Source organism: Sciurus carolinensis, chromosome 9 (genome assembly GCF_902686445.1).
Source record: "Sciurus carolinensis chromosome 9, mSciCar1.2, whole genome shotgun sequence".
NCBI classification, from domain to species: domain Eukaryota; kingdom Metazoa; phylum Chordata; class Mammalia; order Rodentia; family Sciuridae; genus Sciurus; species Sciurus carolinensis.
The window spans coordinates 65,622,072-65,639,723 of NC_062221.1; the positions used below are offsets into that span (position 1 = coordinate 65,622,072).

Genomic DNA, 17,652 nt, shown 5'->3' on the forward strand with positions numbered 1-17,652 from the left:
GGAAAGAAAAGAGACTCCTTGCTGCCAACATCTGCTAGGTTCTGCTGTTTCTTTACTTCATCTTGTCTCCTCTGAAACAACATCACACCTGAGAGCAATACTTATTTAAGGTCAGGCTTTAAAATATCAAAGTTAAGATGTTAGAGCAAAGCCACCATTTCTGGAGGAGTGACAAAAAAGTTGTCACACATGTTTTTCAGTTTGCCAGAAATGTTTCTGACAGCCGGATGAGGTGGCTCATGCCTGTAATCCCAGTGACTTAGGAGGTTGTGAAAAGGGGATTGTGAGTTCAAAGCCAACCTTAGCAAGGACCCTAAGCAGGGTCCCAGTAAGACCCTGTCTCAAAATAAAATATAAAAAGGGCTGGGGATGTGGCTCAGTGGTTAAGCATCCCTGGGTTCAATTCGCAGTACCAAAAAAAAAAAAAAAAAAAGAGAGAGAGAGAGAGATTTCTGACATACACGTGAATCATGTAGTGGGCTCAGATTCTCGCTGATCTTTGAGAATTCTCTTCATGAGCAATTATGTCAGTTCCCATCACCTTCCAAAAGGCAGGTTCCAGTGAGCGTGAAAGTTGGAAGGAGTTACTGAAGACCTTGGGGTTGAGTGTAGTTAATTTTTGTGAGGAAATATGTGAAATCCACTGAGGTTCCCAAGTTTTCAGAACTGCAGAAAACAGGGCCATGCTGGCCTACGGATAGGAGCTGGTGATTAGGATTGTGCTGTGAGACCTGGATTTGTGGGGTCCTATTTGTGAATGTCATTTTTAGACACTGTATTAGTCAGGGCTCTCCAGAGAAACAATCAATAGAGAATTGGCTTCATTATTTATTATGGAGTTTGGCTCACAATTGAGACTAAAAGTCTGAAGAAAATGAAAGCCAATGGTTTTTCTCAGTTCAAAGCCTGAGAACAAGGGCAGCGTATGGTGTAACTCCCAGTCCTAGCCCAAATGCTTGAGGATCTGGGTCCAAGAGGGGATGAAGGTGGTGGTGTAAGTCCCAGAACTTCAGAGGGCCAAGAAGCAGGAGCTCTTATGTCTGAGGGCTGGAAGAGATGGATATCTCAGTTCAAGAAGAGAGTAAATCCACCCTTAGTCCACTTTTTTGTTCAGTGCAGGCCCTTGGTGGATTGGAGTGTGCCCACCCACACCAGTCAGGGCTATCTTCCTTACTCACTCTTCCCGCTCTTACTGAAACACCTTCATAGACATTTCCAGAAACAACGTGTTACCAGCTATTTGGGTATCTCTTAGCCCAGTCAAGTTAACACATTAAAACCAACCATTACAGATCCTTAGCAAATATAATTAGCAAAAAACCACATTACTCAACAGAGGCCTCAATTCCCATGTCCATACAATTAGGATAAAAAGACCCATTGCCCTAGACTGTGGAAAGGATTAAACAAGATATGCATGCCAAATGCCTGGTACTTAGTGGGAACTTAGAAAAAGCAGCCACTATCATGATTATCACTTTATTTACATAGCTCCATTTTCAGTTTGTTTAGACAGTTGAACATATTATAATTTACATTATAATAACTAACAAATGTTACCCTCAGCAGACACGAACCTGTGGATCCGAGTAGCACCAGTTGCAGCTGGGAAGTCATTGCAGGCTCTTGGTCCAGGGTTTGGCAAGAGTTTGATCTGATGATGGCAGGCTGGGTAATCTGGAGCAGTCTCAGTCTGCTGCGAGTGCTATGGTGTCTCCTTCCACAGACGGGCTACGTGCACCCAGATGAGTTCTTCCAGTCACCCGAAGTCATGGCAGGTAAAGTTCCCCATGTGGTTAAGATAAGCAGCAGCAGAGTGGTTGAGAGGCTAACTGGGTATTCAGTGGGCAAGGGGAAAGCACATCTGTACAGAAGAGCAGTAAGTACATAAGCAAAGCTGCAGCCTGACTGGGATAAGAGCTTGGGAGTGGGAACTCATATCTTCTTCCTGAGTGGAAACACTGACCTTCTGGATGATACTAATAAAACACCAGCCTCTTTGATATTTTCCTGTCATTCAGAATGAAAACTGTGATGGACTCCTCAATGGAAAGATTTCAGTTGGGCTTTCCCAGTGCCTGGGGACGCTTACACAGAGTTGTGATCTGAGAATATGAAATGTTCCCCTCTGTAGTTGAAGAAGGAGTGAAGGAATTCAGACATGGGATACTCACTTGTTAGAACGTATCCATTAGGGGCTGGGGATGTAGCTCAGTAGTAGAGCACTTGCCTAATATGTATGAAGCCCTGTATTCAATTCTAGCACTGCAGAAAACAAACAAACAAAATCAAAATCTACTAGGTGGTGAAAGGTACATCAAGAGGACGGATGCCAGGGGCCTTGAGGGCTTCAGATGCTGTGTGTGGCTGCCTCCTCATGTTTCAAGATGGCAGCTTGAGTTCCAGTTTTCAAGCATATGACTCTTTCCAGCGAAGAGGAAATGGGCCTGTCTACTCCCTTAAAGGTCACATTTTGTAAATCATATACTTTTTGCCCATTTCCACCCCACTGGTTGGTCAAACACATGACTATACTTAGTCATAAAGGAATTTAGGAAACAAAAATTTTATATCTGATTAAGTGTCCAGCTAAAGAAATTAAGGAAGGAGGGGGGAATAGCTATTTCTGCCACATGGCTTAGTAGGTAGATTTGGATTTTAAGTTGAAAAGTTCATTCTTCTGTCCTACATGTTTTTATAAAACTGAACTGTATACAGCAGCTGGATTGACTTGATGCTAGATTTTATTTCCCTTTCACCTTCTGATATAGATCAAATGGCCAAAAGAGTGGAGAAATAAGTTTCAGAAGCAAAGAGCCTGAATGATCCCCAGGCCATATAATCAGCTCTAGACAGCCAGTAAGGTTATCAAGCATGAGGTGCTATGGACAATGGGGTTTGGACTGGAGATGCAGAAATTAAAAGTTTGTTTTCTCACTCCAACCAATGAGCTCTGGAACACTGGGGGATAGGGTCACAGGTCAGCCTCAAGCAGCAAGTATTTTTTTAATTATATAAATACTGCTTGAATACCTTTTTCTTGTAAAAATTTAAGCATCATAAACAAAACTAAGATCATATTTGTCCATAATTCTTATTGCTTGTTCCCTCTCCTCATTCTCACAACCCCTTTTTCCAGATAAAAATCATTCTTAGAGATGAGTTCTGATCCTAGAAATCTGTAAAAAGAAATAACGTCTCCCCTACTCCCTGCCATACCCTTCCCAGGGTACGCTGTCACCTCATCTCCCAAGTACTGCTTCCCTGTCTCCATGGCAGGGTGTGGTCTCGCCCACCTTGAGCTCCTGTATATTAGTTTCTACTGCTGTATAACAATTCATCACAAATCTAGCAGTTTAAAATTACACAACTTATTAGTTTACAGTTCTGTAGATCAGAAGTCCAGCATTGGGATCTTTTCTTAGGATGTCACAAGGTTGAAATCAAGGTAAGGGCTGAACCGAATTCTTGCCGGGAAGCTCTGAGGAAATATCTGCTTCCAAGCTCATTCTCACTGACAGAATTTAATTCACTTTAATTATGGGACTATGGTCACGTTGTTGCAATTTCTGGAGGCTGCCCATTCTCCTTGCCAATAGTCCCTTCCATCTTTAAGCCAGTAGGGGCATAGCAATCTCTAGCTTTGAATCTCTGCTTGCTTTTTCTGCATCCAGCTGTAGAAAATTCTTTGCTGTTAAAGGGCTGGTGTGATTAGGTGAGGCCCATCCAATAGTCTCCCTATTTCGGTCAGTACATCCATGTAACCTAACCTAACCACGGGAGTAAAATATACCCTGTAAAATCCCAGGGGTGCAAGGAATGTCCACCAGAGGGTTGGGAGTCTTGGGTGCCATCCTAGAATTCTGCCTACCACATCCCAGAGCTGGGAACTGGCTCACCTTCGCCTCTCTCTCTGCAGAGGACATCCTGGGCGTGCAGGCTTCACGGCCCTGGGAGTTTTACCCCAGCAGCTCCTGCCGCACGGTGGTCTTCCCACTGCTGACCTCTGGCTCTGCCTTCTGGTTGCTCAGGCTCTGGGAAGAGTTGGGGCTGTGGCCTGGCCTGGTGAGTGGCTATGTGCTGCTGGTGGGGCCCCGACTCCTCCTCACCACCCTCTCCTTTGCTCTGGATGGGGCTGTGTACCACCTGGCCCCACAGTGTGGGGCGGATCGCTGGAATGCCCTGGTCCTCCTGTCTGGTTCCTACGTCACCCTGGTTTTCTACACAAGGACCTTCTCCAACACCATCGAGGGACTGCTCTTCACGTGGCTGCTGGTGCTGGTGTCCCCTCATGTGGCATGGAACCCCACACCCAAGAAGCCTACCCCATGCCCATGGTGGCACAGCTGGCTTCTTGGGGCCATTGTGGCTGCTGGTTTCTTCAACCGGCCCACCTTTCTCGCCTTTGCTCTGATTCCCCTCTTCGTCTGGGGTACTCGTGGAGTCAAGGACCCTGGCTTCAAGTCCCTGATCTGGGAAGCACTGGTGCTGCTCCCTGGGGCAGTACTCACTGCAGTGGTATTTGTGGTCACAGACAGCTGGTACTATTCCAGCCTCTCAAGATCCAGTAGCCTTGTCCTTACACCTGTCAACTTTTTACACTATAACCTGGATCCTCAAAACCTTGCAAGGCATGGCACACATGTGCGACTCACTCACCTGGTAGTCAATGGCTTCCTGCTCTTTGGGGTGCTACACGCCCAGGCACTACAGGCTGCTTGGCAGCAGTTCCAAGTCAGCCTCCAGGCGTTTGCACAAAGTGGCCTCCAGAGGGCGCCGGGGGCCCAGAGCCTGCTGTCCAGCCCCAGGTCTTACCTCCTTCTCCTCTACTTCATGCCCATGGCCCTGCTGTCTGCCTTTAGCCACCAGGAGGCTCGATTCCTGATTCCCCTTCTGGTCCCTCTAGTCCTGCTTTGTAGTCCACGAACCCATCCTGTGACTTGGAAGGGGACTCTGGTCCTCTTTAATGCCCTGGGTGCGCTCTTCTTTGGCTGTCTGCATCAGGGAGGCCTGATACCTGGCCTAAAGTACCTGGAGCAGGTGGTCCATGCACCTGTGCTCCCAGGCATGCCCACCCACTACACCCTCCTCTTTACTCACACCTACATGCCCCCCCAGCACCTCCTCCACCTCCCAGGCCTGGAGTCATCTGTAGAGGTGGTGGACATGGGTGGAAATGAGGAATGGGTACTGTGCCAAGCCCTTAATAACCTCACCAGACAACCAGCTTGCCAAGTGGCTGGTGGACCATGGCTCTGCCGCCTCTTTGTGGTGACCCCTGGGACCACCAGGCATACTGTGGAGAAGTGCAACTTCTCCCTCAAGAATGAGACACTTATGTTTCCCCACCTGACTCTGGAGGACCCACCAGTCCTGTCTTCTCTGCTGAGTGGGGCTTGGAGGGACCACCTTAGTCTTCACATCATGGAACTGGAGGAGACACCAGACACTATGACAGAGCAGCCACTGCCCAAGATTCAGTTATAGAATCTATGCTACTCCACTTGTATGAAGGCAGCTGGGCTGTGACATTGGGATGGGCCCCGGTCTTCCTTCAGGATCCCCACTGTTGCTTCTTCTGGGCATAGCCAATGGTTGTTCTGACCTCTGGGTAAACCCACACTCTTTTCCTTAACCAAAGATCTGACCAGTCACGGTTCTGATGCCAAGGTCCCCAAAGAATCCTGGTGTAACCAATGGTACTTAATGTCTATTCCTGCCCTATGCCTTCCAGCCATTGTAATGTTTTAAATATATACTAGCACCTGGTTGTGAAAAGATAATTCACCTTGAATGATATTTCTGAATGACCTCTCCTAAACTTTCCATAATACCCTCTTGTCATCATGAGTCCTTATCCTTCTAAGGATTGTCATGTTGAGGCCTTCCAGACACCTGAGAGACTCTGGTGAAGGAGAAATTAGGTGGCTCAGATTCATGAATTCAAGTTCTAATTCCTGGTCTGCCACTCGATGACTTTTGAGAAGGCCCCTTCTACTCATCCAGCCATCTCCCAATCTGTACAGATAAGAGGATTCCTGAGATGTCTGTCAGCTAATACTGTCATTCTTGGAACCCACAGCACATGTCCCCTGGATCAATAGGCATGTCTCTCACAAAGTTTTTTGAACAATTTAATGGCACTTTGGCCTACTGTCTCAATGGTTGGTCATTACCAAAACAAGTCATTCTGGAAAATTTTCCACAACTCTTCTACTTCTGTCCCTGAGAGGTGGTGGGAAACTCTCCAGTCATTTCTATATCTTACCTTTAAGAACCATTCTCCCAGGGGCTGGAAGCATAGCTTAGTGATAGAATGCCCGTTTAGCATGCTTGAGGTCTTGGATTCAATTCCCAGCACACCCACAAATTATTCTCCCACAATGCTGTATCTGAGGCCCTCTGTCTGCCTCAGTGGGAACTGAGAACACACAATGCTTTATCAATAATGGTAACCAGTCTAAAACTTTTCCTATGGCTTCAAGCTTTCTACATTGCATGATTAACTGTGTAGCCTAAGTAGAGATGATCAGAAATTTAGCTAGAAGACTCAAAGTGACGGCATTTCCCACTTGATAGGCAGAAATATTCATGCCTGGTGGTACTGGGGAAGGTAATTTCTCAGAAGCAGGATAAATGCTGCAAAGAGCTGTGATTAAGGACACAGAGTGAAATGCCTGTGCTCACACCCCACTCTGCCAGGCTTTTGGGGACCTATTTCCTCATATGAATGTGCTTGTAAGAAGTAAGATAAGTCGCAGAATGCAATTAGCAAGGGCCAGCACAGAATAGCATTTAATGTGTTAACTATATTACCATGAGCCTACAGCCCCCAGGATTCCCAATCTATCTTGTCAGAAGTATCACACTCATGCCTTTTAATCAGCTCCACACATTTAATCAGAGAATTTGGCAGCTGCAGGGTCGTCTTTCAATCCACGATCTTCCCGGAATCAGTACCTGGCTGTACCAGTGTTGCCGCAGCAGCATCTATCAAGAATTTTAGTTCCATTTGCAGAGGGCAGGCGCTCTTTTTGGATGTGTGTTCATGGCTCTCTGTACGTGTTATACCTGGGTCCAGCCTACCTGTCAATCTTTAGAATCTTTCTCCACATTGTTCCCTGCTCAATCACGGGATTTCGATGAAGATGTAGGTTTGGCCAGAGTTTTTAAGAGCTGGACGTCTGAAGGACGGTAATCTGAACCAGGATTCGAAGCTGTGTGCAGTGCCTGGATGACTGCTTAACGCCAAGATCGGTGTACCGCACAAAAGGGAAAGTAGGTGACCTCGGCCCATCCCAGTCCAAGGTTAAGAGTTTGCGCCCGGGCCCCTATGGTTATCTGGTGGTGGGCGGTCCCGGAGGCCGCGGCGTAGCTCCTGCACGAAAGTGTCTCTGAATCGCGCAGCTCGTCGGCTCAGGGAGCCCACCGGCCCGGCAGCGACTGCCCGTAGGCGGCGGGCTGCGTCTTGGCCGCGCAACTGCGCCTGCAGCAGTGCGAAAGCCGTGAGCTGCGCCGCACGCCGGATAGGCCGTGACTCGGACAGACGCTCCACCAACTGTGGGCTGTGCAGCAGAGCGGCCAACAGACGCCGGAGAACCATCCTCTTCTAAGCGCGCCGGAACCGAGAGCACGCCGCTCTCGCTTCCCAATCGGCCGCGTCCAAGGACGTACCACGTCTGCGCCTGAGTGATGACGACACTGCCGCGCTGGGATTGGGTCGGTCGACTTCTACTTTCTGCTGTAACCTCCGCGCGCTTCCGCTTCCGCCACAGCTGCCGCTCTCTGGTTGTTTCCTGAGCTGCCGCGTCCTTGTCGACCTTTGTGCACTATGTCGGGTGGCCTCCTGAAGGCGCTGCGCAGCGACTCCTATGTGGAGCTGAGCCAGTACCGGGACCAGCACTTCCGGGTGAGGAAAACCGGGCCGCGAGGCGGGCAGGCCCTGGGCCAGAACGCTGAGGAACGGTTTGCACTTGTCTCATTGTGTCGTCTCACATTCTTCTTGGTGTCGAAACGTGAAGTGGGGTCGTAGTGCCTGCTGGGAGGCAAGGGATGGATGCCCGAAGGGCCTTTGGGTCTCACTAAAGCCACTTTGTATTAGAAAGGGAATTTCAGACTCGCTTTCCCATTCCCTTGCAGCCGCTGCCTGTACCTGGGCCAGTGCAGAGGTTCGAGCGGCAGAAGTGGTGGCTCGTTTTCACGGGCTGTGCCTCGGCAGAGTGACTGTGATGACAGGAATGGGGTGTCCTTTCCACTCCCAGGGTATGTGGAGGCGCATTACCCAGATACCGGGGCTTTAAAAATTTTTATTTTAAAAAATCAACCAATGCCCTTTGGCGCTTCGAGTCCTTCCTTTCTCTAGTACCATAATTCTGCAAAATTCTCCATTGTGGGTGGAAGACATGAGGAGGCCTCGGTGTGGAGAGGGGGTATAGCCAAGCTGAGCACGTTGGGGATAACTGGACATCAAGATCAGAGAATTGCTGGATTTTAGAAGAAAGAAATTTTAGTTTAGAGTATGTCACAATAGTTTGTGGAAGCAGGGAGGGCTGCAGATAATCCAGATGAGTTTTTCTGGATTAGCAAAGGCGGGGGTAGGATAGGGTGCTGCGGCTACTCAACCCAATTATTTATTTAATGGGGATTAAACCTAGGGATGTTTTACCACTGACCTACTTCTACAGCGCTTTTTAAACTTTTTTTTTAGGGGGGTGGGGTTGGGGGGTGGTTTTCCTCTACGTTGCCCAGGCTGACCTCGAACTTGAGATACTCCTCCAGGTGTACGAATCTCGCCCTGCAACGGAATTATTTAGTAAACATTTACTCAGTGTTGTTGTCAAAGCATTCCACTAAGCCCCTGGAGGGAAAGGGGAATGCAGTTTCTACACCCTAAGAACTCAAAGCTGTACTAGGGATTGTAAGTTGAGGCAAATAAAATCTAAAGGAGAAATCAAGAGTAAAAAGGGAGAGGGAGTGAGGATTCAGAAAAGGAAACAAACAAACAAAAAAAATCCCCTTGCGACTGGGAAGAGAAGTGCACATAAGAGAAGGTAGGTGTGTAGGATGTGTTAGTACCTGGTAACAGGAATTTGAGGCCAAGTTGAAGACACTCTTAAATTCATTCAGTTTTTAAATTCTGTGTGCCAGGCAGGGTGAGGTGCACACCTGTAATTCCAGCAATTTGGGAGGCTGAGGCAGGAGGCAGGCAGAAGAATCCCAAGTTTGAGGCCAGTCTTAGCAACTTGGTGAGGCCCTAAGATACTTAGTAAGACATTGTCTCAAAATAAAAAATAAAAAGGGCTGGAGATGTAGCTCAGTTGTTAAGTGCCCCTGGGTTCAATCCCTGCTACAAAAAAACTAGCAAAAATCCCCCATGTGCCAGGGATGATTTTCACTTCTGCAGCTTTTACACTTCTTAACCATCGTGTAGAAGCATCTGTCCTACAAGATTAAAATTGAAAGGGTTCATTTCTATAATCTAAAGTCTACTACTTTAGATAGTAGTATATAGTCATATGGAATATCTAGGGTGCCCTAAATGGAATCCACATTAATATACCATAAGTATATATACCACAGTTGTTTTTTAATTAAGACATAGGATCTTTGGGCATCACTTACATGTGTAGTAAAAATAGAAAAAGAATATTTCTCTTGTCCATAATTTTAACAAATCAGTAACAGCAGTAGTGTAAAATGTAAATTCTTTAATGTATCTTCTTTAATGACTCACTCTTAAGTTCTGAAACCTGTTTTTAACAAAGTGACTTGTCCAATGGACATTTTAAGGCAGTATGGGATTGGGGGAAAAAACTGGGTTTGAATTCCAGCTACAACTATTGAGTAGTATATGACTTTAGATTACTTAACTGTCTTCTCTCATATGTAAAAGGGGAATAATAAATTATGACTTACCTCATATAGTTTTGAGAATTAAATGAAACAACATACATTGAAGTCTCTGACCTGCAGTCCCTGATTCTCCCCAGAAGCAGCATAATTACCAGTTTCTGGTGTGTGATATCTGTATATATTCATGCTTTGTAAAAATTATAACTTGAAGCATACCCTTCACACTGTTCTGTACCCTTTTCTACTTTGTACTCCATGTAGATGGACATTTTTTTTTTTTTTTTTAGGAGCTGCAGTTTATAGATGTACCATAATTTAGTTTCTTTTTGATGTTTTTGTATATTTCTCTAACCTACCATGGAATGTGATCACATGGGACCTATTACTCTGAGCACTTGCCAAAAAGCATTCAGAGACAAGTGATGTCATATTCTCAGAGTGAAGAAAACTGTATCAACATGACATATGGAGTAGCTCTCTTGGAAAGGTGCTCTTTCGGGGCAGAGTACAGATCTTCTCAGCTACTCTTCAGGCTGGAATACCATCATATTGGTTAATATCAGAGCCCTCAGTTGGATCAGAAGGGTCTGAGAACAGGTCTGCTGGTTGGCTTTCTATTTAATCACATTTATCCTCACGGTGTCAATCAGCGTCTAAAATATGTCTCATTCATGATGAGCTATCTTGTCCCCAGAGATTGTTGTGTGTACTGACTAAAACTCAGATGTACTTCTGTCTCTGGCTTCATCCTGTCTCATATTAGGAGGTCCATTAAGAAAGTGAGATCTTGCTGGGTGTGGTGGCCCACACCTATCATCCCAGCTACTTTGGAGGCCAAGGCAGGAGGATTGCAAGTTCAAGGCCAGCCTGGGTAATTCAGCAAGACCCTGTGTCAAAATAAAAAGGGTTGGGGATTTCTCTCAGTGGTATAGTGCCCATACGGTTCAATATCCAGCACTGAAAAGAAAAAGGAAAAAGAAAAAGTAACAAATTTTAGTTATCACTAAATTTTTTCCTACACTCAGAAGAAAAAAATACGAGCATGTAAATTATCAAAGCAGTTGTTTTGGATATTCTCTATGGGAATATTACCAGGGGAACACTAGCTCTGGAAATTTTTTTTTTTTTTTTTTACTACAGAGGGTAAATGGGACCTTTCTAATATAATGGGTGAAAGTCTGAAATTTAGACTTGGGCCATTAGAGAAGGATTCAGTGCTGAGGACCTTAATCTGCTAGAAAAAAAGGCATGCTACTCATATGTAGCCTGGGGCAGTAGAGAGAAGGCTGTATGCCTTTTCTCTCCACTAAAAACAGTCTGCACCTTTACATAAGTCCTCACAGAATGTGAACACCCCCTGCATCCTTTTTTGTTTTAAATCAGAGTTAATGATTGCCCCCACCCATGTTGAGGATTGAACCCAGGGGTGCTCTACCAGTGAGCTATACCCCAGCCCTTTTTTATTTTGAGACAGGGTCTCACTAAGTTGCCCAGGCTGACCTTGAACTTGCAATGCTCCTGCCTCAGCCTCCCCAGTAGCTAGGATTATAGGCATGTACACCTGGCTTAGGACATTATTTTAAAATCATACTTAGGAATATTATTTAAGCAAGGCCTTTTGTTTTTAAATTGACATGTTTTTCTCTGAAATTCTAGGGTGATAATGAAGAACAAGAAAAATTACTGAAGAAAAGCTGTACATTGTATGTTGGAAATCTTTCCTTTTACACAACTGAAGAACAAATTTATGAACTTTTCAGCAAAAGTGGTGACATAAAGAAGATCATTATGGGTCTGGATAAAGTAAAAAAAACAGCATGTGGATTCTGTTTTGTGGAGTATCCTTCCTGGGTGTCTAATGTAACTGTTGAACCAAAGTAGAGCTCAGAGTGGTTGGTTGCCTGTTTTTGAAAAACTAGGATCTTAGATTAGCATCCCTACACTTGTCTCTACCTCTTCTTCCACGTGTCTACACTGATGCTATAAAAGCCAGTAATATTGAGTTCTATTCTGAATTCATGTTTTGTTTTCTGGTACTGGGAATTGAACCGAGGACCTTGCACACTGTATGTCAGCATTCTACCACGGAGGTACGGAGGTATATCACAGCCCTGTCAGCTTTTTTCACTCTGGTCAGCTAATGGCCTTTTCATGTATGCTTCTTTCCTATCATTTTAATGGGATCTTGAGAAGAAAGGAAGAATGTGTTCATTCTTATCAGCTTAAATGCAAAGCCCTGCTTCTGAACCCATTCTTCACTAGTTTTTTTTTTTTTTTTAGATAGGGCTTGCTATGTTGCCGAGGCTAGTCTCAAACTCCTGGGCTTAAATGGTCCTTGTGCCTCAACTACATGAACACTAGGATTATAGGTGTGTGACCAGCCTCACTTGGCTTTTTGATATCTGATTTCTGGGCCAAGCAAGCTTTTCAGTTCTCTCTCCAAACACAAGGGACCAGTTTTGTCAGATTTTGTTTTCTGGTAGCAGTGGCAAGAAGAGTTCACAGGGAAAACAATGTAAAAACAAAAGACCTCAACTATCAGTTAGTTAATGTTGTTAATGAGTCTAAGGATCAGAGTGTTTCCATTTGCGTTATAGATTAAAGATCAACAGTCATGATGGAAAGTGCCCAAAAGAGATTACTGATGCTAGCTGGCTTTTCTAACATTCATTCATTCAACAAAGATTACTGAATGCCAGGCTGGGGGCAGAGTGCTCGCCTAGCACTTGTGAGCACTTTGATCCTCAGCAGAACATTAAAAAAGTAAAAGTATTGTGTCTACCTACAACTAAAAAAAATTTTTTTAAAAGGATTACCAAATGCCTACTATGTGCTAGGCATTATATAAATGAATTCCACCAAATGTTTCCCTATTTGTGTAAAGATGAGAAAAAAGCCTAAGTCAGCATTTCCCAAACCCAGCTATTAATCAGAATTGCTTTTAGAGATTTTAAAAAATACTATGTAGAGTAAAACTGATTAAATGTATGGGAACTCCTAACCTGGTTAGTACTTTGAAATCTTTCCATCTAGTGAAATGCAGTGGTAGTTCCATACACACTGCCACCTCTGTTTACAAAGATTGTTCTCTAATATACAGCACCCAGTTTGGGTTGGGTGCAGTTTCTTGGATAAGAAGTGCATAGTTTATGATTTAAACCTGCATTGACCATATTTTATATTCTGCAAATCAAAATATGGGGACAGGGCTGGGGATATTGCTCCAGTGGTAAGTTTGCCTGGCATGCATAAGAACCTGGGTTTGATCCCCAGTACCAAATATACAAAAGAAGGGATGGACCAAATATTAATAGGAATATTCAGGAAATCACAAACAAGGTAGCCCCAGAAAAGTGGTATATTTTCTTTACCTAAGTGCTTTTGGACCAGTAGGCTTGTGTAAGCTGAAACGTCTTTGAATTCCATCTGCTTGGATTTGTTTTTGTACTTTTTCTTAACAATTTAGCTTTATTTAAATGTTACTTCCCCAGACATTTGGAGAAATGCTTATGTTCCTTAATATTTAAACTTAAAGATATTATTCTAGAGCAGATGCAGAAAATGCCATGCGGTATATAAATGGAACACGTCTGGATGACCGGATCATTCGCACAGACTGGGATGCAGGCTTTAAGGAGGGCAGGCAGTATGGACGTGGGCGATCAGGGGGCCAGGTATGCAGTCTCTGGGCTGAGCCCTGCCTTGGATTATAGTCATAATGACAGGTGTTTTTTCAAACTGTATTTACTTCTTTTTAATTTTTGCCTGTAACCCTGGAGAAAAACCACCCATTTTTTTTTTTTTTTTTTGTACCAGGGATTGAACTCAGAGACACTCAACCACTGACCCACATCCCCATCCCTATTTTGTATTTTATTTAGAGACAGGGTCTCACTGAGTTGCTTAGCACCTCACTTTTGCTGAGGCTGGCTTTGAACTCTCCATCCTCCTGTCTCAGCCTCCTGAGCCACTGGGATTACAGGTGTGTGCCACTGTACCCAGTCACCCATTGGTTTTGATGAATTATTTTTTAAACCTTGCTATTCATTTCAATAAGCAATTGTTATTGAACTTCTGCTAGGGGCTAGGTATTTTGCACTTGTGTGTACAACAAAAGCAAAATACACTGAAATGGGTTTTACTTTAAAGAGTCTAATACTAGGGTATAGCTCAGTGGTAGGGCACTTGCCTAGCACATATGAGGTCCTGGGTTCAGTCCCTAGTACCACACACACAAAAACCTCACAGATCCTAATACATAGGTTGTTGAAATGTTCACATGACATCTGAAAAGATTTAGCTATTTTTCTGACATGGTTGTGGGAAGTTTATGTTATACCAATATCTATATACTGTAACTCTGTGTGTTCTTTTTCAATTAAGGTTCGAGATGAGTATCGACAAGACTATGATGCTGGGAGAGGTGGCTATGGAAAACTGGCACAAAAGCAGTGAGAGGTGAGAGCCCCATCAGTGCAAAACTCCCTCCACTGGCCTGTTGAGTTTGTTGAAGAATATTACCCACAGTCTGATCAGTGTCTACTGAGCTGCAAGCCTTTACATGGTTTCTCCTGACAATTATTAAAGGACAGACAGAATACAAGAGAATGCCTTTAATTCTAATCTTAGAATATTGGCCATGTGTCAAGTTACCAGATGATTTTCAGTTACCAGGTCTAAAATTGTGTTCTCTGGGACTGGGGATGTGGCTTAGTGGTATAGCACCTGCTTCACATGTTCAAAACCCTGGTTAGATCCCCAGAACCCTCCCCCACAACACAAAGTGTTCCTTAGCAACAGGTTTGATATATAATGTTGATTATTCCGTCAGCCAAAATGCCACACTTTTTAAAGGAAAATGGAAAAATGTAATAATTTGTTTTACCATGTTTGTATCTTAAGTAGGTTCATGATCTACACTGGGGCCTGGAATGAATATTTTTTAAAATTTAAGTTTGCACGAGATAAAGTTTAATAAAAGGAATTTTGCTATGTGGTATAGCTTTGTTTTAAATTAACAACAGGTGTTTGACAACTGAATATGTTTTTTATGTTGAATTCTAATCTTTAAAGGGTCAAGGGAGCTTCCTAACTAGTTGGTATAGAAGTAAGTAAACCTGAGATGGTCCCAGCGACATGTCTCACTTCCATTCCTTACACAGCACAAAAGTAGGTGCAGGGTTTGAAGAATTATATACATTTTTCAAAACATGTTTTACCTAAAGCTAACAACAACAAAACAAGGGTTTGCAATACAGAAAACCTCACATATTCTAGTGGGTGGGGGAAGACACTATTAGTAGGAAATGGAATGAAATATCAGGAGACATGTGTTAAAGGATTGCCTTGACATGATGAAGTTTACTATAAAGGCCATCAGATTTATTCTTTCCGTTTTAAATGTAGTCCTGGGAATAGAATGGGTTCTTTTTTAAAAGAGCTTGATGACAGAGAATGCTTCACAAAAATAGAGAAAGATTTCCTAAAGAAAGTGTCTATTTCAGCTACTTCTCAAACTGAAGTCTTTTTTATTTTTCCCAAATTGTGCTTACTACGGTTCAAGCCAGGGTGGTCTAGAGAATTTGTTTTGCATTTGTAAGGCAAGAGGTGATTTCTAATATTATATGTGAGTATAATTTTCCCTGGTATGTAAAAAATGTAAATTTTTTTTCAAAGTATCTTCCAGTAGTTTGTGAAAGTTGGGGCTGAATGTGAACAGCTTTCACGTTACAATAAACGTGGGTTTTCTCATTAAATTCTAAACTTTTAATTTTTTAAAGAGCTATAACAGTTGTTAAGTGCTTAGGAAGAAACCATTTGCAAACAATCAGGACACATTATTCATTTTTAGAATTTGTTTTTACAATATAGTTTGAACTAATATATTTTGTATTCTTGTGTGGTGAAAAAACTCAGATTCTACAGGCCTTAAAACCAAAGACTGTGACTCTTATTTGAATTGTGTCTTCTATAACAGATTTCAATAAAGCTGGACCAACTTACTGTCTTGGCTTCTTTCCTCACCTATAAAAAGGGACTTCTTCTAGAACTCCTTCACTCTGTACTATCTGTAAATGAGTTTGGGAGAGACTCTGAATAAACATGCAGAATTTCATGTTCATTTCAATGTAACATTTATAACTAGTTATGGCTTCATGTGAAGAAAGCATGGACATTCTTATGAAAACAATCTGGCATTGAATTAAGGGGACCAGATGTTTCTTGTGCTTGAGGACACTAAATGAGTCTTTTTTGCATCCTCTTTCCTATCTCTCTCAGGAACAGTATCCCACTTTAATCAGAGAAAAGTGAGAACTAGGAAATATATGCTACCTAGGTTCAGGGAATATGATAGTGGGTGAAGTGTCAGATCTAGCCAGATGGCGATCTATAGAATTATCTGGGAATTACGTTATTAGCTAAAGTGTAAAATATGCAACTTGGTTTAGAGTTCTGTAATCCAATATAACAGCCACTGGCCAACTGTGGCTGTTTAACAAAAATAAACATTCAGTTTCTTTGTTACACTAACCACATTTTAAGTGCTTAGTAGAAATGTGCTAGTGACTGTTACAGTAAATAAAAACAACATTTCCATCATTGCAGAAAATTTTGTTGGACAGTAGTGCTCTAAGGGTAGGCTACTTAGGAGCCTACACTGTTCTGTTCTTAAAGGAGTCTGGTCATGACTGGAGTGTTTTCAGGAGAATTTACTACTCACCAAGCAGTATAATCCAACACAAGAGAACATGAGTTTATAAAGGCATTTAGTTTATTTTTTCAAAAAAATACTTTGCTAGAAGGATTGAGTACTGTAATTTTACATGATAATCTTTTGAAATTCTTTTTCTGACCAACAAGTACCATTTAAGTGAACAACTTGTCTAGGTCTGCTTTTATAACACCCAATACAATTAGTACTTTTCTGATGGTATTCCCTAGGTCTTAAATTATCTGTAGGCCAGGAGGCACAGCCTAGCACATAACAATGTATGTGCTTTACAACTGCCAATTAACTTGGTTTCTTAATATAATTAAGGACAGCAGGTAACTGGCATATCTAATTCAACTATTAATTCACCATTTCTTGCCTGAAAAGTTGTGAATCTCCCAGACCCTCCCTCCCCTCCCAATTAACCCAGGGAAGCAGTGAACTACAATTGTAGAGAAAAAAGGGCAGCAGATTAGGTGAATGCTGGCTGTGTCCCAGTTAGGTCTGTAATTGTTTTGTTCCAACTATAAACTCAAATGACCGTGTTACTCATATTCAACAGAAGTAGAAAATACAAGGCAAAGCCAAAAATATGGTGTGGGGATTACTGGCAGCAACTGCTTCCTTTTCCTTCCTTAAAAAGACTAACTGAAAGTTGATTCTCTATGATTCTTGATAAAACTAAAAGATGCATTAAACCTATGTTCATTGCTGCAGATTAAACAAAGAAAAGACCACTGGAAAGAAGCAACTATAACCTGGTAAGTTTGCCCATAGAGCTGACTGGACAGCTGATTGAAGACTTGTCATATTGTTCTTTCGTGTGAGGCCTGCACTCAGCCCCCAAACCATGAGGTCTGTCTGTCTTGTGGGAAGCCAGACGGTTCATTGCCAGGCAAACGATGGTAAAGCAGTGTCTTTTCACCAACAGCCCAGAGTATATTTCAAAAACGCCTTTGTTGCAAGGAAGCAATTACTGCAAACATCAGGTCAAAGGACTAACCTAGGACTTTAGCTAAATAGAGGTTTATATCTAATTACAAGAAGAAAAAGCAATTAAATGTGCTGAAACCAAGTTTCATGATTGA

The 17,652-nt window shown here is 43.1% G+C and overlaps 3 protein-coding genes across 3 annotated transcripts in view; 2 read left to right on the forward strand and 1 right to left on the reverse strand.

Annotated features, from left to right (window-relative positions):
- The window catches only part of Pigz (phosphatidylinositol glycan anchor biosynthesis class Z), a 26,709-nt gene extending 19,440 nt beyond the window's left edge, over positions 1 to 7,269 (forward strand). Inside the window, exons 3-4 of the mRNA XM_047563891.1 lie at positions 1,567 to 1,778; positions 3,920 to 7,269. Coding sequence (XP_047419847.1) covers positions 1,567 to 1,778; positions 3,920 to 5,487 — 1,780 coding nt within the window. The 3' untranslated portion in view covers positions 5,488 to 7,269. The remainder of the gene's footprint in view (positions 1 to 1,566; positions 1,779 to 3,919) is intronic.
- Positions 6,751 to 7,763, reverse strand: Ncbp2as2 (NCBP2 antisense 2 (head to head)). Its single transcript, XM_047563893.1, has one exon. The coding sequence runs from the start codon at positions 7,601 to 7,603 to the stop codon at positions 7,310 to 7,312; it is 294 nt and encodes a 97-aa protein (XP_047419849.1). The 5' UTR covers positions 7,604 to 7,763; the 3' UTR covers positions 6,751 to 7,309.
- Ncbp2 (nuclear cap binding protein subunit 2) lies at positions 7,678 to 15,855 on the forward strand. The gene is made up of 4 exons (XM_047563892.1): positions 7,678 to 7,909; positions 11,509 to 11,690; positions 13,388 to 13,526; positions 14,236 to 15,855. Exons 1-4 carry the CDS (start codon positions 7,832 to 7,834, stop codon positions 14,305 to 14,307), a joined length of 471 nt encoding a protein of 156 aa, XP_047419848.1. The 5' UTR covers positions 7,678 to 7,831; the 3' UTR covers positions 14,308 to 15,855.
- The last annotated feature ends 1,797 nt before the right edge of the window (positions 15,856 to 17,652 follow it).